Below are 24,636 nucleotides of genomic sequence, written 5' to 3' on the forward strand. Positions count from 1 at the left end.
TATATATATATATATATATATTAAAAAATATTTCGCACATGATAAGGGCATGTGGGCCTGGACATACTGAAAATAGTCCAGTCCCACAGTGTATTCTGTGAGAAATATGTAGGTATTATTGATTAAAGGAATTGGCATTTCATTTTGATCAGCATTTAATGGAAAAGGAAAGTCTAATTTAAGAAAAACACAACTGTTAAATCAGATCTGCCTTAGTCTTTGATTCTGAGCTAAGACATTATACCCACTCTATAAGGGAGGGACATGTGCTATTTTTCATACATTATACTAATGAAAATAATGACTGGAATGACCTCGTAGTTGCAGAAAAGGAGTTTAGGACTCTAAATACTTGTAGATTTTCCAACAGCCTTTATAAATTATCCAGTTAATGTAAAGGAAATTCAAAAGCTAATACAATTGAGGAATCATACTCTGACTCTGATGCAAAGCAATTCATGGATTTGTCCCCTGACTCATGCACTTGAACAGTAGTCACAGTGAGAAAACTTGAGTGCACTTAGAAGTGAGATCTACTTCAGGAAGTTAGAAGCAGTAAGAAGCAAGTATTTTCCCCTTGGTGGGATGTAGGTGAGTTCTACACATCATACCATTTCCTTTTGCAAGTATGTTTCAGGAAACCTTAAAGTTGGCTTTTGTAGCTGGGTATGGTGATGCATCCTTATAATCCTAGCACTCTGGGAAGCTGAAGCAGGAGGATTCCAAGTTTGCTTCCAGCCTGAGTGAGTTATCAAGAACCTGTCTCAAAATTAAAAACTGAAAAGAGGTAGGGATGTAGCTCAGTGCAAACGCCCTAGGGTCAATCCTTAGTGCCACAAAAACAAAACAAAAATTGACTTTGTGATTATTGTAATTGTTTTTACCCATTATCTAGTGTGCTGTTGGCAGTGGCCTTGACTGAAAGCACCACTGCAGTAGTTGGTTTGTCTCCTGTCAAAAGAAGTCCGGGGCCAAGGCCACTCAGAACCTACATTTTCCCACATTTCTCCTCCCCAAAGACCCAGTGTAGAATGCAGTCTTCCCATCTGTTACCTCACAGTCATCAGATGGCTGCTGCAACTTGTAGATCTTACATCCTAAACCTGGGAAGAGCAGACAGTCGCCCTGACACGCAGGGGGCTTGAGTAGGTCCATCCCAGGTACTCCTTGACTTTTTATGTAGTTCATCTCAATAAATCTTTTGTAGGTTCACAACCACAAGTCAGAAATGCATTTAATAATCTAACCTTCCAAACATCATAGCTTATTAGCAACGTCATATGTTTGTTGACCCTTGCAACTGTGTGGCTGAGAGCTGTGGTTCATCATCACTGCTCAGCACTGCAAGAGACTATCTTACTGCAGATGGCTAGCCCAGAAAAAGATAAAATTCTAAATTTGAAGGGCAATTTCTACTGAATGTGTATTGCTTTTGCACCGTCATTCTAAAAGGGAAAAATCTTAGGTCGAACCATCATAAGTTGGGAACCATTTGTATATTCAAATAAATATATTGCTGTCCTGATAAAATGAGGTGTGTTAAAAGAGGAAGAATAGAATAATGTATCTAGAAGACAGTGTTGCTAGACTATATACCCATGGGCTTTCAAAATACACAGAAGTTAAGCCAACTTTCATCATTTCTAGTCACGACATGCACACCCCACCATCAAATCTCTAGAAAATCTCAACAGAGCAAGTCTCAAGCAACATAACTGACATGATCTACAGTTGGAAATACTGCCAAATACTGCCAAATGGAGACTCTGTCTAAAAAGAAACATGTAGAGAATGGTAAAAAGACAGTCCATTCAAATAATAAACAATCACATCATTGCTTACTGATTATTAATATTAAAATGTGGAAGCTTTCCTAAACACATTGCAAAATATGCCTTACTAGTTAAGAGCTTTTAATGTAACCTACAACCTATAAAACTCGTTAAAATTAATATAATATAGAGCCAGAAGTACTTTTATCATGTTAACCAGTAGTTCCAGTTCTCAGTTAGTGGATAGTCATTGGGAATCTATTATGTGCTCACAGTCCATGGGGGAGCATAGACTCTGATCAGGTAACTGTACAACATGGAGGCATGAAACCTAGGTGTGAACCAGCTGCTAGAAAACACACAGGGCAAAGTAGCCATCTCTGCCAAGGATTGTTGATGAGGATAGTAACCTCTTTCCCTTAATGCTTATATTCAAGAAGAATTTTTACCTTCTGCCAGCTGTCTTCTGGGTGACCCTACCAGAGGGTCTAAGAGCAGACCATGGTGAATATTCTCATGGTCTTATGTCCTTATTTTAGCTTCCAGTAAATTCCAGTAAACTGGAAGTAAATGATCCAGGATTGATTGGTAGGAAGAGAATAAGTGAGCTCTGAACTTCAAATCCTTTTGTTAAGGAAAACCTTTTCAAGGGTCTTTGTAGAGTGAAGACCTTAAAGTGATTTGGCACCTATAGAATACAAGCACCTCTGAGTAATTAAAGGTGAGACTGTTACAAAGTGAGAGTCTTGTACTGCTTTTCCATGCTTTTAGATAGGAGGTGTTTGAAATCATCCTGGCAACACACCAAGTGTTTCTTTTACATGTTGAGTACAGTGTAGGTCCAGCTTTTGTATATAATTATTTCAAAACAAAATAGTTTATGTCTTAGCCACCTGATTCCTCTCTGTTTCTGCTGCCAGGAGTGGGGAGCTGGGAGGTGAGCTGAGGGGCTCCACCCACAGGCTCCCCAGCCTTCACTGACCCATGCAAGGAGCCTTATTCCAACGTGAGCAAGAGCAAAGTATTGCTCATTCTCAAAAAAATCCTCTACATATGTGTAGGTAACCAGAATGTTCCAGAAGTCTGAAACTGAGTCTCATCTGGGCCAGGTGCAGTTCACCAAGTGTGCACTGGTCACAAGAGACACAGAGCTAGTGCTGGCTTGGGTACAGATGGGCCATGTCAGCTCATCTTCTCCAGCAACTCCCTCTCTCCTCCTTAGAGTCGTCATTGTACACTCTTTTAAACAATTTTTGCCCTACATAGTGCTTTTGGAATGAAAAGAGCATGATGTCTTCAGTCATATTTTCCTGCATTTGAATCCCAAGGAGATGAGTAACCTTTCTAAAATTTTGATTTATTAAAAAGAAAATAACGCTATTTACCTTTAAGGGTTCAAGTACAGATTAAACAAGGTAGCATAGAGGATATGCCCAACACCCAGTAGACTGTCAGCATATGTTACCTTTCTTTTCCCAGTGCTCCCTGAAGCTAAGTTTGTTGACCTATTGTGTAAAGCTACAGGTCCAGAGGCAATAAAATTATTTGGGATGCTATTCTGAGGACCAAATGAGGAGAGACATTTTAATCAAAGCACCAACAAAGCTTGTGTAGAGATGAGCACAATTAGTGACCTCTTCTTATCGGGAACCTTATGGTGGGCCTGACAGAACGGGGCACAGTTATCTGGTCAACTCCGTGTTCCTGAATATTGGGAAGAAAGAGGCATTTGTAATTTGCTCAGAGACTGGGAATCATACGTATCAAACATGCAATCATTTCACAGGACTCCAGAATGCAATGTCAGGTGGAAGGTTTAGCAGTGGAGGAGATGAGCTTACAACGCTTGGGTAAGAAAAAAAGAGACTTCTGCTCACTGCCAGGAAAGAGAGAATGTGGCACAGAAGGAAGTAGTGAAATCTGGTGCCTGACACATGGTGGAAGGGCCCATCATTTATTGAGGTCCCAATGCTGTCTCAGGCTTAGATTGTACATGAGAGAAGGTTCTTGTGGGGGCAGTGAGCTCTTTATCCCTGATGAACACTGATATGAAACCCCAGGGCTGAAGGCACAAGTTTAAGTCTTTAGTTAACTTTCAGGCATGATTTCTTTAGCATCTGGATCACACTACCAAGATTCCTAGTGCAGCAGGTCCAAAGTGCAGGGCCTCTTTGCTTTAGGAGAAAAGAGCTCACCTTTGTACTGTTCTGTTGCCATCACTCTGTGGCTGCATAGTACCATGGAATAAGCCATTCTTCTCCAGAGTGCTCACTTCTGCTGACTTAGAGAGGCCTGCTCACCTAACCGCCCAGCCCTCAGCTCAGACCTCCTTGTGACCTTTTCCCTTCCTTGTCTGAATAAAAAAGCTCAGGCCAGGGAAGAGGCCGTAGAGTTCTGAGCTGGTACTCTTTCATATATGTCTTTGTCCTTTCCCTTGATGATGCCTTCATTACAAAGGTGAAATGGAGCATGCAGCCTAGTTGTGGTTCCTGCTACTACTAGCTGTGGAGCTTTGGCTGCATCATGCCCCTCTGAATTTTTAATTTCTCCTTCCTTCTTGCCTAGCACTGTCTTCTTAAGCATGGGAGGACAGAACATATATGTAGGTGCACAGCATGGCTGAAAACACTACTCATCTGTATGCTGGTGATATGAGCGGACTTACTAAGACTTGCTTTTTCCCTTGAGATTGCTAACTAGAACATCTGTATTCATTGACTAAAATATTATAAAACCCATACAGTATTTTAAAATAATTTTACTTGTGCTGACAAAAAATGCCTTGGCACAACCAATGCTTAGGTCCCGGTGATCCACTGCATTCGCAGATTCGCTCTCCTTGTTGGCCTCCACTAGATGGACTGTTATAGGTCTCAGCCACTCCAAGATTGATTTTCTTCTCTCTTTCTTCTGTGTTGGGTGGAGAGGCATTTATATAGCAGTACCTTCAAGGTACACAAAGTGAACTTGTGTGATCGGACTATCCTAGGCACTCCTGGAACTTTCTACACACAGAATGTTACCCCAGGCTTGGGAGGTAGCTCAGTGGCACTATGCCTTCCTGGCAGTGATAAGGTCCTGACTTCAATTCCCAGTACCGGAAAAGAAAACAAAAAAGAAGAAAGCATGTCACGCCCAAATATTTGGGGGTATAAGCAGATCTTATAAACGGAACACTTTATGACAGCAGCCAAAAAGAATGGAAATCGTACTTCCATTTATATAAAATCCCCAAGCCAAGAAAACTATTGTGTGGTTTTAAAAGTTAGACAGAAGTTAGCTTTGGGGTAGTGGGGGCCTTTGGAGAACACAAGGGGGCCTTCTAGGGTCTGTCTGTGTTCCATTCTTTGATCAAGGTGCTGGCTACATGGGTGTGTTCACTACCAGACAAGTAATTGAATTGTACAAATATGACTTTTGGAATGTTCTATACCACTTACTGATTAATAAAAACTTTTGTGTTAAAAAACTTAAAAAAAAAAAACAAAACAACAACTCAGAGAAACAAGCATCACTTTCCCTGTACAGGCCATCCCAGGGAACCAGGGAATTCCTCCCTGCTGTTTGCAGACCTCACTGAAGCTTGACTTTGAAATCATTTTTTCCTCAAACACACCATGTTTGTTAAAGAAGCCCTTCTTCGCTGCTCAAAACTGATCCTCTCCTTAATGTAGACCCTTTGCCCCTTCATTTGTTGTAAGATTTTTGTTTATGCTGTTATGGAAGTGCCTATTTCAATTTTTTTTTAAACCAAGATTTCTTCTCAGTCATAGAAGTACAATCTGTAATTTGTGTCACGGGAGCAAAACTTCAGAAAGGAAGGTATATGTGATTAAAAGACTTGTCATTTTCCAGGCTGATTACATATAATTAAACCTAAGACCCAGCGCTTTCACTAGCATAACTACAACAACCTATCATACTTTGGAAATGCATTTGTTTCATATTGTATACTATTTGGTCTTTCTTTGTTCTGTATGTACCTAACAAGCTTCTGGGAAAACAGTAGTAAGCAATTCTACACAATAGTGAGCATTTTTAATGTGACTGATTCTATACTCTCAGCCCCTTTTGATGTCCAAAAAGAGGCAGCTTGCTCTAGGTGGACTTCTTTGAATGGGTCTTGCCCATTCTTTCTCCTGGTAGCTTTCTTTCTCCTCTCAGCTGGTGACAACCACTGCTTGGTGGAATAGAGGCTTTCCTTGACTTTCCCTGCTTCTTGGAACAGAGACGGTAATTTACTACCTCCTAACTCCAGGGAGAAACAATGATCTTAAGCCCCGTGAGCTCGTCCAGCAACACACAACAGCGCACAAAATATGTTCTCTCGCCTACGACCTCATCCCAGCTGCTACCACAGCCCTGCTGATGTAACACCCGCTGCGGTCACGGTGCATCCCCAAGGGATGGTGCCATGTGTCAGCAGGCCCCTTCGTGATTCCCAGGTGTTGGGAAGACATGATTGCAGCCTCCTGAGCTCCTGCCCCCTGCCTCTGACACACAAGCTTTAAGCCTGCGGTACTGCAGCCCACTAAAGCTCTAGTTAAAAGTACCAAGTTGCTGGAATGCCCAGGGAAGTGAGAATGAGCGGGTCTCACACAGGGATGATTTGAAACAAGCCTTGTGGCTTTTTAATAATGTGCCAAAGCGGTCTCAGTGGTGGGCCAGCAGGGCCCCCAGTCTATCTTCTGTGAAAGGAGAAAGCCCAGCAGGCCCTGCCGAATGCAGACAGCCCCTCCACTCTGCTGGAGGAGACAGACTCCGAGATGGCAATCAAGGCTTGATTTGCCAACACATTTCCAATGATTAAAATGTAATTAGCACAACTGAGTGCCTCCTCCCCAGCTAATTTTAATACATGCTGTGACAGGCAGGCAACCGGCTGTGCCTTTAGCCCAGCAGCAGATGGAGGCAGAGGCAGCGGGAGAGGAAAACCATTTTGCAATGTGACTATTCGCATCACAAAACCATCAGGGCGCTCAGCTCTTAGAAGGCCCTTGATGGCAGCACATCAAATTGGCGCTGTCATAGCTGACCGTGGCAATGGCAGTCATCCTTCATACTGTCCCAGAAGCACAGCGAGGCAATTTCCAGGCGTAACCCTTTAAGATCTAGAAGGGGAGAGAGAGACATGGAGAGCACACTTGTCGTCTTGCGGTGACAGGCGTGAGCTTTGCAGTGTGCGCTGTGAAGCCCACGCTCTTGGCAGCTTGCAAACCGTTACTTACATGTTCCTTTTCCAAGGCACAGTGGAGTGTGGCTCAGAAGCTTTGGAAATAGCTGTTTCTCCAAATGGGAGACCTACCGGCACGAGCTGCCTTCTGTGTGCTTTCTCTGAACTGGGAAGGATGAGCTTTTCAGCCTAGGGTGGTATGGCAGGTTGGAGGTTTCCCCTTCTGTTCCATTCATCCCATGGAGCTGGAACCTAGGGCCTCTCATCCTGACCATCTGCTTCTCTCCTCATCGCAGGGGCAGGTCAGACAAGCTGCGGAGTCCAGAGGCCCGTGTGGCTGTGCTCCTGTTCTCTGACTTCCTGGCAGAAACACCATGCCCTCCCATATCCCAATTTATAAAATGCTGCCACCTGTAAAGAAGGGGGCTCCTTGCAGGCTGAAGATCTTTTGGGTCTCTCTCGGCATGGATTGCATAGGAGAACTGCAGGGGATACTTATGTTGTATAGAACCTCTCACCCAAGCTTGGCTGGCTTTCACAATACTACCTAGAACAAAAGAGAAAAGCCTAAACCATAGTAGTGATGCTGACCGGATGTTGGGAGTGTACTATGGACAGATAGTTACATTAAATGCTGTAAGTGCAATAATGTTTTCATTTAATATTTATACAAACCTAGAAGCTACATATAATAAGTCCCATATTATGAATGATGAAAACTAAGCCACAGTAGAGGTGAATGACTTTGCCACACCCTACTGTTAAGAGGCAGAACTGAAATCCAAACTCACATCCTTGTGATTTACGAGTCGCACAGAGTATGTCATAGCATAGACAGGTTTTACCACAAATATGCTTATTGGATTGAAAAGAAAAGAGAGAAATCTACGGTGAAATGAGAGGAAAGCAATGAAATCTCTCTTTGCTCTCTAATGGCCTCTGGAGAGCTGTGTCCATCAGGGTCTCAGGGATTTCATCAGTGGGTGACATTTTATATGTTATTTGTGTGTGTGTATCTGTATCTCCTTTGTTTGAAAAATAGTATGTAACATTAAAGATAAAAAGATTACAGAAAATTTAAACATGAAAATAAAAAGGAGCCAAACTATCACCCAGGAATAAGCGATGAGGCATCTTTCTCCAGTCTTTTTTCCTTCTTTGTGTTTAGCATTCTTCATGTAGTATTGCATATATAATTGTTTGTATCTTGCTTCTTTCTTTGCAAAAGTAACAGTGGCAATAGCATTTTTCATGGATTAGCTTCCTACTTTTGACCTGAGGGCCAAATACCATCCTCTATTTTACTACTACTTATAAAAGAAGCTGAGGCTGAGGGTGGGTCTGTAACTCACTCAAAATCACTTTTGAGATTTAGCTATGATTGTGATCATGTTTCCATTGCAATAAAATTAGACATGAACTTTGTTTGTAATGGGTGCCACCCTGGTGTATCTGCCTGTTCCTCAATTTGGGAGCACTTAAGAATTGTGAATCATTGCAGAAACATTGTACTGGATCTTTGCAGAAACCAGAAGTACCTAGCTTCAAATGCCTACCCTTCTGCTTACAGGTGTGTGACCCTGGGCAAGTTGTTTAATGTCTTTAAGCCTTGCTCTTACTATAAAGGTGGAATAATAAAACCTATGTCTTAGGGGTTGAAGGCCTTGCTCTAAGGTTAGAAACAAATATATGTCATATTTCTTGGCCCTTACTATGTGCTGACAGTAACCATATAAATAATGCTTTATTAGGTTATTTCCTAACTTACAATGCAATTTTAAAACAAATTTTTATAGACATTTTGCTCCTTAAAATATTATAAACACACACACCCAAGCTAATTCATATGAAAAATTAGAAGGCTCTTAATGTATACTTCCGACTCATTTTGCAAATTTATTTTCCAAATAGGATATTGACGCCCCCCAGAAGGCGATGAGTGTTGGCCTCACTGTAGCTCTGTCAAGGCTGCAGATCAGCATTTATATTTTTTTCTAATTTGATAGATGAAAAGAAATATACCTCTTTTTAATGTGTATTTCTTTGATTCCTAGTGAGGTGAAACTCTTTTTTCATATGTTTATTAGCCATTTATTTTTTCTCTTCCATGAATTTGACCTCTTTGCTTTGAAAGGAGAGATGAGTCTCCAAGGGCTGCCAGACAAAAGCTGCTCTTGTGATCATTATCTTGGAGCCCTGGGGCGGAGAGTTGCAGGGGAGCGAATTAAAGGCCTCCTGGGACCAAGAGGGGACTAGCAAGGAGGCTTCTTTCTAAACCAGAGCAAGACTTTCTACAGAGTCAGCCTGAAACTGCTCTCTGTCCTCTACCTTTTTATTTGTTCTGTTAAGAAATAGTTTGGATTTTTGAGAGGGGCTCTTCACATTCCATTCAAGCCAGTGCTTATAATTCTTTCAGGGCAGACGCCCAGCAGGCCTGTTCAGTTTGGGTTTTTCACTCACATCCTTGTATGTCCCATTGGTTTACGGTGGAGTTGCTGTAGATCTTGCCTGAGTCTTTTACGATCCCTGCCATCCAGCCAGGAGCTGTGACTGCTCTGTAACCTTCTTAGATTTAAATCTGTTGCTTGTGTTCTCCTCATAGCATTACAGAGCAGCAGAGCACATCCATACTGAGGTCTTAATATCATTCTGTCTGTCCTGGATTTATAGGGTAAAATAAACCCTCTGCCATAGAAGTGCTTATTGATTACTGAAGTACATAGTAAAGCCTACAAATAAAGTAAAGCCAAGTAATCGGTCCTATTCATGGGGGATAACAATAAACCCTGGCCAAGGCAGCCTCTGAAGGTTGCCTGCTGCCTTGGAGCTAGGAGTCTCCTTTTTAATTAGTTGCCAAAATAGTAAAGCAGTGAGTGATAGAAACCAGACAAAAAGAGTACACTGCGTGATTCCATTTATATAAAATTTTAGAAAATACAAGCTAATCTACAGTGACAGAAAGCAGATTTGTGGTTAGAGGAAGGGGCATAGGCTGAATGAGGAGTAACAGAAGGAAGGGATAACAAAGGAGAAGAAAACTTGTAGAACAATGGGATGTGCTCACTGTCGTGATGGTGTTCATGGCTTCACAGGTGTATGCACATATGTGAAAGGGAATCAAGCTGTGCATTTTAAGTATTTGCTGTTTACTAATGTCAGTTATACCACAATAAAGCCACTTTAAAATAGTAAGCAATAGAAAAGGTTCATTTATCTCACTTTGTGCTAGGGCAAATATTTTCTCTTTCCTAAGAAGCTGTATTATGGAATTGGGAGGCTAAATTTCACCTTCGTGTATGGACAAATGAGGGTTTTCAGAAGACTGACACCATCAAATAAATTAAAAGGCAGGGCAACCCTCTTGCTCCATTCCTTTTCCTTTCTCCACATCTCAGTCATAAGGGGACTTTTAACATGATTTTTGGTAAAACAAAAGACACAGATGAGCCCTACAGAAAAAGCATAAGTGGCTTCCTACCCCCAACTCTGTGTCACCCTTCACCCCTCTAGAAGACAAGTTCCAGAGCCGAGAAATAGAGAGGACTCCATAATGCTGGCAGGCTAAAAAAGGACAGGCATTCTCAACACAAAGAGATGTTCGTTTTCCTTGCATTTTAACTCTTAATTTTTGACACAGTGGGGGAACTCTTGCATGGCTGCCATTTAACATGTGACAATGCCAGGCACTGTGATTGCCTCTGTCACAGGGGTGTTGTGACTGAAGGCCAGGGGACAAAGCAAATGAGGCCAAAGACAGTGCATGCTGCTGAGGCCCTGGTCCATTTTGCTGCTGTTGAATTTGTCTTTTCTATGGGTAACTGCTTTTCTGGCCTGACAAGGAGTCAGTCAGGGAGGCTGAAGCTGGAATTTGTACAACCTCTTTTCAGTTCCCTTGATTTTAATCAGAAATACACAATTATTCTTTTCCTCCAAATAGAGAAACTCAATCCCCATTTTAAATTCAATTATTGTAATTGCAGCATTCAGAAAAATAGCACATTCATTTTCTAATAAGAGATTGTGGATACCAAATTACTGCATATAGTATGTCAAAACAGGAAACTTGAGACTGGCAGACTAGTGGGTGTTTTTATCTTGGCAATTTGTATTTTCTTGCAGACAATTTATAGTAATCCTGCCCTTCCTTATTTATGGCATAGAAGACTGGGTTGGTAAATTATCCTAAAATAAAGACTGTCATTGGGTACAATCTAATTTAACATCACGGTTACAAATATGGCAGGTTCTAAGAGGGACACAAGTGAAGGCAGATACTCATCAAAGAGAAGAAAATGAGTGGGGATCCTGTGTCCAAGATGTCTTTGGATCTTCTTGAACAACCTTCCAGTATTTATAAATCAGTTTTTTTCAAGCTATAGTTGTGTTCCTTTCACCAAGCTTTTCACAATCTTGATTTTTAAAACAACCTGGTTAGTAAAAAATTGATAATGTGACCATTCTATCTTGGCAATATGAGATCACCGTTTTGCTCTTTCCTATTTAATTCCAGCCACTTTGGTTGGCTTGAAGTAAGTCAAATGGAAAAAGAAAAATTTTAGGATTTTGAATTTCCAGATATTTTTCTCAACAAGTAGCCTTCACAATCTGATTTTTCCAAGTATTAGTTTCATTTTCTGAGGATTTACTTTCACTTCAAAATTACTTCTGTGTCTTTCTCATAGACACATTTAGACCTACCACTTTCAAATACCTTAGTACCCATTTCCATCAGCCAGTGTACATTCTTGATCTCACCAATTAAAGACTTTCCATAATACTTCCATGTATTTTTCTATATAACTTATTAATTCATTCTTACACACATTTATCGAGCACTTTCTAGATGCCAGGTTCCGCCTGGAGCAGGATGTGAGTACATTCTTAGATGTATTCGAGGAAATTGGCTACCAATGTTGGAGGTAGTAGATGCCAACAGACAAAATACAGCCTGAGAAGTCAGGGTACTAGGAAGCTTTCATGTAGAAGGGGAAACCAACCTGTCCTGGGAGGTTAGATGTAGTCTGTTAGACATGTGAATGCTCCAGTACCGGGCACGTATAGTCTCTCTTCTGACCTCTGTTTTTTCATTTACCTCTGAGATGTTTTATCTTTTCCCACTGTGTTATTAATGTTATTACATCAGTTCTTAAATCAGCCTTGTATATAAATAATCTCTTTGTGCAAGACTATCCAAATATCTTCAAATTCAAATTGGTCAGAATCTGTGGACAGATTCCAAAATGGCTGGCTTCCTAGTTCTACGAATAATCACTTCGTCTTTTTGATCTCCATCCTGTCTATCTGGCTGTTTATTTATGTTGCCAATTTGAATTTCAGTGAGCATCTTAGTAATGTCAAAGCCTATAAATCATTATTGCACTCTGCATACTTTACAGGTTTAGACACCAAAACTTTATGTCTGTACATTTTCCTTATGTCCCAATACACAGGTTATTGACTACTGTTTGAAGAATAAGTCCAATTATACCCCTCATATGCATCAAGAACATAAAGAAACACTTAAGTGAACTTTAAAGTGTCTCACCTTGTTAGTGTTTTATCAGTGAAATAGAACCATTAGTTCCCAGGGAAGATTTCTGTGGTTGCTAGTTTCTATTTTTGTTTGTTTGTTTGTTTGGGTGGTTGTTTTTGTTTTCATATAGCACAGTATCAAGTCTTCAGATGCCTCCCAAACAGAAATCTTTGCAGAGTATGATTTCCCCTCTAGCAATAAAATGGTACATAATTCGGCCCATCATTTCATTAATCACTGTTACCTCACTTGTGTGTGTGATATATCTTTCATGGAAAGAGTTGGAAAAATTATTAGTATTTCCTTCTGGCTGTTTTCACATACTTGCACACATTTAATTCTCCCCAAACTCCTGTGGAGTAGGTACCATCCCCATTTACAGGTTTTTTTAAAAGAGGCTTCAGGATAGTTATTAAGTGGAGAGGGTGGAATTTGAACCTAGGTCAGCTTTACATTTAGTGGGCACTTCTGTGAGCCAGGCACTGGGCTGGGTCACTCCTCTTGAGGGAAAGCTGCATTTTGTGGAGTAGAAATATGCCTCACTGGCTGCACAACCTTCCGCTTATAGTCATTGCAGCCTCTTTTCACTTTCAACGTGCCCTACCCCCACCAAGCAGTCGGGGAAAATATTTTTCCATGAGTTTGTTGGTAGAGTGATGAGAGAGCAGTAGTTTGTTGTACTTTGCAGGACAGAACAGGGTTCAAGTACGGTCTCTGCTTTTGGAGGCCTTGACTTCTCATCTCTTTTTTTTTTAATTGAGTTTACTGGTACATTTTAGGTATACAGTACAGTTACATTCACTATTGGGATCTTGCACCTTTACATTACAGGTCTTGGTTCTCATTTTTTCCCCTTGTCCCTGCTGACTTCTCATCTTTAAACAAAGTGAGTGGTGGTAAAACTTCCCTTCTCAGACTGTGGTCAGGATTCTTTTATTTATTTATTTAGCAACTGTTGCCTTGAGTTTCTGGGAGGAAAATGCTCTATAATATTCCTGTGGAGGATCCTTGCCAGGAAAGAGCCATGTTGCAGAGATAAAATGTGAAATGCAAGGCAGGAACTAAGCTCTCCTAGAGCAGACAGCTCGGACCCCTCTTTGTCCTTCTGCCTGAAGTGAAGGTTACCTTTTGGCAGGGAGTTGAATCACTTAGCATTGAAGGCTGAAGCCACAGTGACACACAGCCTGAGTGGAGGAAAAAAAAGAATGACTTGCAGAAGCTTCATTACTGGGGGAAAAGAACCCAGTTACAAGCACTTTAAGAAAGAAGCTTTTACTTCTGAGGGCTGGAGGAAATAGAACAATTACCTATTGAAGGCAGAGTGGATGACAGAACACCTCTGCTCACACTATACTGATCATTGAATCTACTCAGATTCATTCTGCCTTCTTGAAGATGATTCAAGCCAGACTGTTCTTGCTGACTGCAGGCATTTCCTACTCCAAGCAAGGGGAGCTTCCTCAGTCTGGGGCTCTACTGGCAGCACGTGATACGGTGAGTGAGCAGGAATCTGGGCATCATCACGCCATTACTGGGCATTTCGAGTGCTCAGGTAGGCCTTGTGACTATTCTAGGGACAACCATGCTGCACTCTCAGAAGTGCATCCTCTGCCAGGAGCAGGACTTAAATCCATGAAATCATGAAGATTCCGTTCTTTCTAAACTGGAGTCAGGGAGATTGCCAGCATCTGGCTCACAGACACTTTAAAAAAAAAAATACTGTTTTTGTTGAAGAAAGAATGATTTCTACATCTAGTGAGTACTTCCTATGTGTTCAGCACTACTCAAAACACTTTCATGTTTGTTATGTATACTTACATGTTTTATTTATTTGGTAACCATTAATGCCCTCCACAATCCCATGAGGCTTTCAATGGTCCCATTTAATAGAGAGTGAAACTGAGGCCCAGAGATCAAGGTTTTTTTGCCCAAAGTCTCACAGATCACATTCAAAACAGCTAAAATTTTCACCTGACAATCAGGCTTCACAGCTATATATTGTAGGCTTTTTGGCTCATACCAAGCAACCAGGCTTGGCTATCTGCTTGTCAGACTTTTGCTTCTCTGAGTGTTAAGCACCCTCCCTTTCCCAAAACCTGACCAAGCTTGAACCAAGCCCCTGCGATTTGCCCCACCCCTCCCCTGGCCCCTCTAGGCTTCTCATTTGTAGTTTCTCTTTCCGAGCACATTTCTAAACGAGGACGGTTGCTCTGCTTTAAGGACATACAAATGGCTTGCCCTCACCTGTCAAGCATGATCCTTGTATTTTACCAGGCCCATTATGAACGCAATCTTTCTGTCGAAAATTTGCATACCTCCTTTCTTGAAAAGTAATGACAGCAATTTCTTTCCCTCCGCTCACTTTCTGAGTGTCTCATTTAACGGCACCTGTGAAACCGACAGGCACAGAGATGAGAAGTGAAAGAGAGCAGTTGATTAAATCATCATCAAGTCGGGCCTCAGAAAGTCAATTCTGCTTGCCGTCTGCAATGATATCCTTTTATCTTAAAGTAATGAGCTATGGCACTTTTGCATCGGGTAATGCGATAAGTTCTATTAGCATGTTCCATTTGCCTCACAAGCAAGGGCAAGTCATTTTAGCTAGCTCATATCACTGCAATCAAAGCAATTGGCTTCCCAGGCAGAGAAGAAAAGGAAAAGGCTCAGGGTGATTTCTATGGATCACAACACAGCGGAAAAAATAGACTCTTGTATTATTTTAACCCATAACATACTTTTCCGTTTTACTCACCAGCAAATTTGGGCTTTATTAGCTCTCACACAACTCCAGAAAAACACGAGCTTTAGTTGAAAGAGGCCTGGGGGCTCAGCACCCCCAAAGCAACAAGCAACTCTGACATAGAAAGGGGAAATTACAGCATCACAAGCGTCACACATAGCACCCTGCTAAAGAAGATAACCAAGACAGTGCCCTCCTAATAACACTGTGATCTCATAATAAACTCTTGCTTCACACCATCTTCAAAGTCATTTGTAATAGGTCCCCAGGCAGGTACAGATTAATGCTATTGATGACTTAGAATCAGTAAATCAATGACAAAGCAGCAAAGGATCTGTTGCTTAAGCTTAAAAGAGATCGTTTACAAAGCACCCAGCCCTACACTGTCAGTTTTAGCTTTGGACAAGAAACTCATTTTTCTGAGTTTGACAACCAGTAAGGCTTGTGGGCTCTGGGTTTTAAGTAAATTTCATCCTTGGGATTTATGTATGTTTGTGCTTGGCAAAATGTGGCTTCCTTTTTTCAGAGAGGGAAAAAAATGTTGAACTCTCCAAGGATCTGTGAAATATACACTTCTCCCTTCATTTCAAAACCCAACAATATTTCAGTGATCTAAATGGAAATTTACAGCAGGCAGATTGTTCTATGAAATACACCTGAATTTCAAAGTAATAAAAAGAAAAAAATTGAAAATTAACTTGTGAACTTTAAAAAAGAGATTTGGAGAACTTAGTCAGTGTATTTGTACTTCTGGTAAATCATCAGAATGTAGTAGGCACTTTAAGATTGTTGAATGAAACTATTGGTTTCTGAGAGATGACAGAGGGAGAATAAGAACTGTTCCCTTAGCCCCTTTAGATCACGTTGGTTATTTGAACCCTGGCCATTTCAAGCTGAGAATGTGCAAAATGCTAGATTCTGAGAACTCTTCATGCAAGAAATGCTAGGTTATGGGTAAGAAATTCCAGAGGTTCTGAAGTTTACTCTTGGCTGTATCCTCCTAAGCAGCTGAAGAGTGGTAATCCTCATATTATTTTCAAATGAGCTCATAATATGATTGTTAAAAGCTTTATTCTTTTAAACTGTTGTTGAGAGCACAAATCTTTTAATTAGGCTTTCATTTTATCCAAGCTATTTGATCGGGTATACTTATTGTTAACGTAGAGTATAGGGGCAGTTGGCATCATTTTACAGTCAGTAAAAATACCTTAAACCATTCATGGGATTGAGATCTTTTTTTTAAATGCTGAGGGCCCCAATAGTTTTAAATTTCACTTTCCAAAACCAGTATGAGAGTAATCTAAACAATGGGAAGTGAGGCCTTTGTGGATTGATAAGATATAGACAGCTTTAGAATTGCCAGTTGTGGCACAAAATGGCTGCCTAGTTTTGCATGTGCAAGAGATCAGGCACATGGGAAGATGGTGGAAGACATGTTTTTAGTCACTGTGTTGTTTCCTTATCTCTTTAAATAAGAAAATAAATGTCATGTTTTTTGCAGGTGGCTTCTTCTGAAATTGCTTTTGGGTGAGGGATGTCTTTACAGTCTTAGATAAACCGCCTGCCCCAAAGGGGAATCGATTTGTTTTGTCACTGGAAAAGTTAAATTGTACTTGATGTTAGATGCTGTAGTTTACAAGTTGGGGTTCCCCCTCATTTTCCTCTAATTTCCTTTAGGCAGAAAGAAGAATAAAATAACTCTGTTCAGCAATGGTGTTCAGCCCTGACATCTTGGTGGCAATGATAAATGGATTTGAGATACGAAATAACTTGCAGCAAGGTCCATTGAGCAGAATAGAGAGCAATGCCCTCCTCAATGTCATTGGATGTGATATATTCAATGATTGCCACTTTCTGCTTAAGAATGCATTCCATCCCAAGGTATCTAGAATTCCATCTTGTTCTTACATTCTGAAGGAGGCAGACAGATGTCACAGGCCTTGACTACTTGTTTTGACTTGGACCAGAGTCTTAAAACACACATATTGAGATTTCCCAAATGAAAATGATAAATGTTGCTTTTAAGAAAGTATAGTAAAAATCATGATCACTTTTTTTAGACTTTTGAATGGAAGACAATTTTTATGGTCCCCAACTCCAGGCACTGGTAATAATTTTAACCCTGCCCATATGTTCAGATACATCCCACTTTACTAAGCAGTCCCATTAGTGTTGCTTTTACTTTTTCTGTTTGTAGTACTCATTTACCTTTTAAATCATATCTTATTTATGCAGCACAATTCTCAACAAGAATGAGGTTGACTGATATCAGTATCATTGAGCACCTACTATGCCCAAGGCCTGTAGATGAAAAGATGAGCAAGGCATTGCCCTTACCCACATGAATTTGCTCTCTATGATGAAAGACTATTACGCAAACCATAAAACACAATTGTGTAAGGAATTGTATAAGGGATGAAGAAGAAATTAATTCTTTCTAGAAGGGTATTGGACGATTCAAAACAGGAGCTATGTTTGAAAGGTGAATAGCAGGTTTTTAGTCAGGAACTTAGAGGAACACAGTTCCAGGGAGAGGGAGTGGTTAAGTGTGAAGATGGTAAGGCCAGAAGGTAAGACTGTGTGTGGGTAGGACTAGAGCAAGGGACGTGTTAGGTTGTGCTCCTTAAAGTAGTTGTAGGCTGAGGCCAGTCTCTGAGCTGTTTGTAACTAACATACCATGAGATGAGTACGGCAGTTGAGAATGAACATTGGGAAACTTTGAGTAATTAAAGAGCATCACTTTTTGCCTCTCAACTCTAAAAATACTAATCTTTATATTCGTCTATTTTCTTTTAAGATAGAGCCTCCCCAGGTTGCCCAGACAGGTCTCAAACTTGCGGGCTCAAGCAGTACTCCTTCTTTATAAGCCCGCCCAAAAAAGCTGATACTGCAAGTGTGCACCACCATGCCTGGCTTATTTTTTGTTTTATTTTACAAAAGGATTACTCCACAACTTATTAGTTATTACAGAAAACCAAACCAAATGGTCCTTCACCACAGAAAATTTAAGAACAACTGCATTGAAGGAACACAGGATTTGTTGAAAACAGAATGTGAAATGTCATAGGTCTTGGGAAGTGTCATCATCAAGTAGAAATTGAGGAAATCACTCTGATCAAAAAGAATTTGGAGGGCCAGGGATTTAGCTCAGTGGTTCTGCTGCCTGCCTTGCAAGCACAAGGACCCTAGTTCCATCCCCGGTACCAAAAAAAAAAATTGGATTTGGATTAAAAAGGAAGAGCCCATAGACCCTGGAAAGCAGTCATTAGCCTCTTGCAGTGAGAGAATGCAGCCCTGCACTAAAGCAGCAGCCATGGCATTGGAAATGGAGAGGCTGTGGAGAGTCAGATCCATAGTGTGGTAAGAGAGAAGGATGAGTCTGCTGAAGGATGGAGTCAAGGGTGATAAGAAGACTGCACTCTCACAGTTGAGTGATTCCATGGTGGTGCTCTTTCTATGGCAGCATGGGGGAGCCACAGATTGGAGGTGAGGAGAAGGTACAGAATCCAGATTTAGATGGATGTTTAAGTCTGAAATGTTTGCAGTTACCAAGTGGAAAGTTTCATCATCCATGTGTAGTCTCTTCCAGCCATTGTCTGTGTTGCTTCCATGTATCAACTCATTTTATCCTAACCTTCTTTTCAAAAATGCCATTAGCTGCCACATTTTACAGAGTAATAAACTGAGGCACAGACATTTAAAGGACATTCCCAAAGTCACATTGCTGGCAAATATGGACATAGAGAATTTTTAGTCTCAGAATATAAATGGTAGCTGGAATCAAGGGAATCTTTAAGGATTCCTCTGGAAATCTCATAGAAACAATAGAACTACAAATGCAACTCTAGGGAGACAATGCCATTTAAAAAATGAAGAAAAGGAGACTATGGAAAGATACTGGGAAAGAGCAATATTGGTGAATATGTACAAAGGGAAAAATTTCAGGATATTCCATTGAAACAATCTAAATACTAGCACTAGGGATTTTCTTATTAAATTTTGATACAGTCCATACAGTGAGTTGTAGTATAGCCATTTTTAGAAGGCAGTGATCCAGGGTAAATATCATTGACTGAATCAAAATACCGGATATGTTATATGAAAGCAAAAGCAGGTTACAAAATATTAGGCATTTGTTTTTATTTTTTTTAATGTGTACATGAAGGGTAAAAATTGTATCTTTCCTTAAAAGACTGGATGAAATTGTATTAATATGTTAATAGTGTCTACCCAAGTTTATGTGCAATTTTAATAAATGTATCCAATATATATATATATATATTTTTTTTTAAGGCGTATTAGGTGAGTTTGCAGCTGGTGGTTAGAGGAGTTGAGGGGGTGAGGCTGGACTGGGAAAGAAAGATGGTGCCGCTATTAGTTCATGTCTAACATATAAAACAACAGGGGAGAGAAGATGAAGATGAAGGTGAGTGGTAGGCGTGTTGGGATGACTGGGACTTGGACGAGGATCTGGTGCCTTCCTGACTCTGCAGTCCAGGCCCATGGCTGGTATTGCATCCACTCCAGTTTCTTCCTTTGTCTTTGGTGGTTTGCTTCCTGTCTTAGCCTGAAGACCAAGTGACCAAGAACCCTTCCGTGTCAGTAGTGCAAGGGCTAGTTGTTCCTCTTCAATTCTTGCTTTTAAGATGGTGGAAAATAATTTCAGCTTCCTGCAGAGGGCTTTGAAATCTTGTCATGGACAGTCACCTCAAGCTGGTAGTTGGAGTGCAACCTGCTTGCTAATAAACCAAAGCAGGACCCCAGTGTCAAAATACTTAAAACGGTCAAATCAACTGGGACCCCATTTCTGCATTTGACATGCCTTTTCCATTTCCCAGCCTCGTGCGGATCATAAACTTGAATCAGGAGGTGGTTCAGTGTGAACTCTTATAAATTGGAGTGGGTATCTAGGGACTGGGGAGTGGACACTTCTTCTTTTAACCTTTGAAGGCCAAGAATCATTTGGCCAAAAATCCACAACATATTGAACTTCAAATGTGAAAGCCCATACAGTGTATTAAATGTGAATATGAGGCCGTGAATTCTACCCACACCGACTCTATAAAACAGCCTCCTTTTTTCATAAAGCAGGCCCATAAACTGCTGCCAGCGAAGCAGAAAGACTTCTCAGGACTGTGGCTTGCCTTCCATCTGGGGTTGTCAACAAACCCCCTTTATGAGTGGAATAGACCTCTTGTATGTGTCGAGCTTCTGGCTTTTTACAGAGTGTGTTCGGAGCCAGGCTAGGCAAACGTTAGGCGCTGTTTGCTGAGTGCATTTATTGCCTTTGCATAATTTATGAGCTGGAGGGTTGACCATCATTCGTCTCTGCCAGGGGCTGGCACTCGAGGCTCCAGAGAGCAGAGCTGTAAATTGGATGGTGCGCTCCTGCTGAGCTCACGGCAAAGTCCTCGGGTCAGTATGGGAATTTAATACCAGAAATGGAACTGTTTTCTCAGCGCACCATGTGGGCCCCAGCGCAGCAGAGACTGTTTTGGCAGACTCTGTGACTGGCCTTGTCTAGGAGCTGTCACTCAGCCGGCATGTTTTGTGGGGAGCCTGAGTATTTTTAATCGGCTTGGCATCCGCGCTGCTTCCATAATGGATACCAGTAGGTCTCAGTTCTTCACCATATGCTTAACTCTGGAGACAAGGTGCTTCTGGGTATATCAGTAATTACTTGATGCAGAATTAAGTGGACCTTGAAATTAGAACTGGACTGTTGGAAAGCAGGAAGCTTAACACTATGATGGAAATAACCATTCCCGGGGACATACTGCTGTTAGGATGGGGGCGGGGGCACTGGTTCTTTCCCAGTTCCCCTCTCCCCCACACACACAGATCCGTGGGGATGTGGGCAACTGCTATGCCACAGCCTTCAGCTGTCATCGATTACCTCACAAGGAGAGCTGTGAACAGCTGGGAGAATGAGCTGCCTGGCAAAATGACCCTCTCCTGTGCTCCTCCTGAACCGTGCTTTGTCACTCTGAAAATATGCCCAGAACTTAGGAACCTCAAGGAGGGCTTAATTAAAGGCAACAGAGAGATCACATGACCAGGAGGACACTGCTCCTCTTCCATCTGCTCTTCCAGGCCTTCAGAGTCTTCATCTCATCTATTTTCTTTCTCAACTCTTTTGACTTATTGTAATAGGAGAATTGCTGGTCAGGCAAAAGAGTATAAAACCAGACCATCTGACGTTAGAAGGTTGGTAGGAAGTGATGCTGCTGTACTTGGTAAAATCACTGCCACTCAGTGCCTGATAATCCTGTGGCACCAAGGAGCCAGAGGGAAAAAGAGAAAGTGTTATAACCCTCTGGTCTGTAAGATTGCAATTTAAGGTCCTAAATGCTTATGGTACAGAGTACTTAGTCTGGAACAAGGAAGTAGTCCCCACATTGTATCTTATAATATCAGGATGTTCATTTGAGAGAGGCTTTTGTACCATCCATTGAAGGCACTCTAATAGTAATTTAAACAGTAAGATAACTTACTGTTTTCTGAACCAAAAAAGTCCAGAGGCAAGATGCTCTGAGATGGGTTCCCTGGCTCAATTATCTGAGCCTTTTCATCCCTTGGCTTACCATCTTGCTTTTGTATGTAGGCTTTGCCACAGTTTGGCAAGATGGTTGTCACAGGACCAGACTCCACACCATTATATAGTTATGTTAAAGGGAAGCAGGCAAGCTATTTCTGCCTTTCTACTTTCATTTCATAGAGTGTTTTTTTTTTCTAGAACCCTCAGTAGATTTCAAATCTCACAGTCCAAAACTGAGTCTTATGGATACGAATAGCTGTAAGAGAGAAACTTGGGACAGAGAGTATCTGCCTTTCTCAGCCTCAGAGTATCAGGAGAATATACAGACAAGGAGAGAGAGTTTTAAACAGCTCTGGGTATCTATCCAGCAGTGAGTGCCTTCCCAGCAAGAAATTTTATTTTCCATTTTTGTTCATAGCTATACTGACTCCGAGACCAGGTGGCCACACTAAAAAACTTGGCATCCTCTTAGAGTCATCCCCACCACTTCCTTTCCATATCCTCAGTTATCAAATCCTACTGGTTCTCCCTTCTGAAATGCTCTGCCATCTGTTTCTCCCTTTCCAAAACTAGGCACTGTCCTGGTGTAGATGGTGTAACAGTTGCTGAACTGCTTTCCCTGTGACCTCCTTCCTCACTATGTATTCTGCCCTGTGCCCCATGGAAAGTCACCTCAAAGGAATATGGTGCTGACCAAACCACAGCCCTGCTCAGTGTTTGTGCTTTAACCTTATGTCCCTTGCTAAATGGAAAGGTACTTGAGGAAAGCTACCACATCTTGGTTGATTATCTGTTTACCTTAGCAGTGCCTTCTCAAGGGCTGTTGAGGTGGGTGATGGATATATTTATCTACTGAGCATCTTCTCTTTTCAAACATATCTCCCATTTTTTTTTCTTTTTATTGAGTTTATTGGTACATTCTAAGTATACAGTACAGTTACATTCATTACTGGGATCTTGTACCTTTACATGACAGGTCTTGGTTCTCATTTTTTCCCCTTGTCCCTGCCCTCCCTTCACCCCTTCCTCCCCTCCACATTTACAAACACTTTATTTCCATTTTTTCATTCTCTCTTATTTTTTTTCTTTTCCCTTATTCCCTTTCCCCTACCCTTCCCACTTTCCCTACACCTTTAGCCCTTTTCTTCCTATTTCACATCATTAATTATCCCATTAGGATCTCGTGTTATACTGTTATAGTTTTTCACACCAGAGAAACTATTCAGTATTTACACATGTGTGACTTATTTATTTCACTTAGGAGTATATCCTCAAAATGTATCCATTTTCCTATGAATGACTCTAATTTCTCATTCTTTATGGCTGAGTAGTATTCCATTTTATAGAAAAACCACATCTTCTTTATCCAGTTTCCAACTGATGGGCAAATGGGCTGTTTCCATGTTTTAGCTATTACAGACTGCGCTGCTATAAATATAGGTGTGCATATGTCACTGTGATAGGATTCTTTTAATTCTTTTGGAAAGATACCCAGCAGAGTTGTGGCTGGGTCAAATGGAACCTCTAGTCCCAGCTCTTTGAGGTATCTCCATATTGATTTCCGTAGTGGTTGCACCAGTCTGCGCTCCCACCAACAATGGAGAAGGGCTCCTTTCTCCGCACAACCCCACCAACATTTGTTATTGGTTGATTTCTTGTTAGCAGCCATTCTTTGTGGGTTGAAGTGGAATCTCAGTATTGTTTTCATCTGCATCTCTCAAATGACCAGTGATGCGTAACATTTTTTCATATATTTACTTGCTGCTTTTACTTCTCTGTCTGAGAAATGTCTGTTCATTTCAGATGCCCATTTTTAAATTTGGTCTTTATATTTGGGGGATAGCCCCCATTTTTAATCTAATATTGATTAACAAAATGTTCTTGGGTTTCATAAGAATTTTTTCCCCTTTTCTTCTGGTGAGAAATCCACTACTGTGTGTTATCCTACTGTGGTTATCCTAGACCTATCTCAATAGTTGGACTTTAGGATTTGTTAGATAGGATGTTGGGTCTACCGCTGTGAGGCATGTATATTTTTTACACATATTCTTGATCTCTCATCCTACCTCTTATGTTGATGTGTTCTCTACAAGGAATGCTCTTTCTGTTCTCAGCCATCACAAGTAGTAGCCCTTGCTCATTATGTTCTGTTTCCCTTAAAGTCCAAATGAGAGAATGCAGTGCTCAAAGCTTTACCCCTATCCTTTAGAGAAGCTCCAGAGAGAGAGACAGCCTTTCAGAGAAGCTGAAGGCAGAACACTTCTGGATTGAGACTGGTTTTGCTGTGCAAACATGAAAGGATCTTGGTTGCCTCCATCCCATACAGTGCTGGTTCCTCCGTGGCTGTGCCCTGTGCACGCAGTGGCTGTGCTCATTTGTGTGACTGAGTTCATGCTGTCCTTACCCCAGGAAGAAAACAGGGCACAGGCAGCAGGTGAACTCCACAGAACAACATGTGCTTCTGATGCTCTATGCTAGCACTGAGCTGAAGAAACTCCAGCTCAGACATTTCCTGTTTACTCCTCTAGCCCTGTTTGGAAGGACAGGGATCAAAAGCAAAAGCATAATCATAACACTAACATTTGTTCTCTTGTCTTCATTTGCAGTGTGACAGTGACAGTGACCAGGAAGAAAAGGTAAGACCCCCACACACGCACATACACTGGCACAGCACAGAGCAAACCTTGAGCACAATGGTCTTCTCTCATGTGGCCACAGGGTAGGATGCCAGCTTCGTGTGGCCAGTGCCTTTTCTCTTCCAAAAGATGGGCATTATCCACACAGCAACATGTCCTATAATAAGATGTAATGTGTTTAACTTACAAGGTACACTTTTTAAAAAATAATCTCTTTAACATGCATACGTGTGATATTGAGTTT

At 41.2% G+C, this 24,636-nt stretch overlaps 1 protein-coding gene across 1 annotated transcript in view; it reads left to right on the plus strand.

The window, feature by feature from the left end:
- The window catches only part of Auts2 (activator of transcription and developmental regulator AUTS2), a 1,133,790-nt gene that overhangs the window by 796,508 nt on the left and 312,646 nt on the right, over window positions 1-24,636 (plus strand). The window contains exon 7 of the mRNA XM_010644519.3: window positions 24,363-24,392. Within this exon, the coding sequence (XP_010642821.2) occupies window positions 24,363-24,392 (30 nt within the window). The remainder of the gene's footprint in view (window positions 1-24,362; window positions 24,393-24,636) is intronic.

The sequence above is a fragment of the Fukomys damarensis genome, unplaced genomic scaffold (assembly GCF_012274545.1).
Source record: "Fukomys damarensis isolate Sample0158 unplaced genomic scaffold, DMR_v1.0_HiC HiC_scaffold_17, whole genome shotgun sequence".
Taxonomy (NCBI): Eukaryota; Metazoa; Chordata; class Mammalia; order Rodentia; family Bathyergidae; genus Fukomys; species Fukomys damarensis.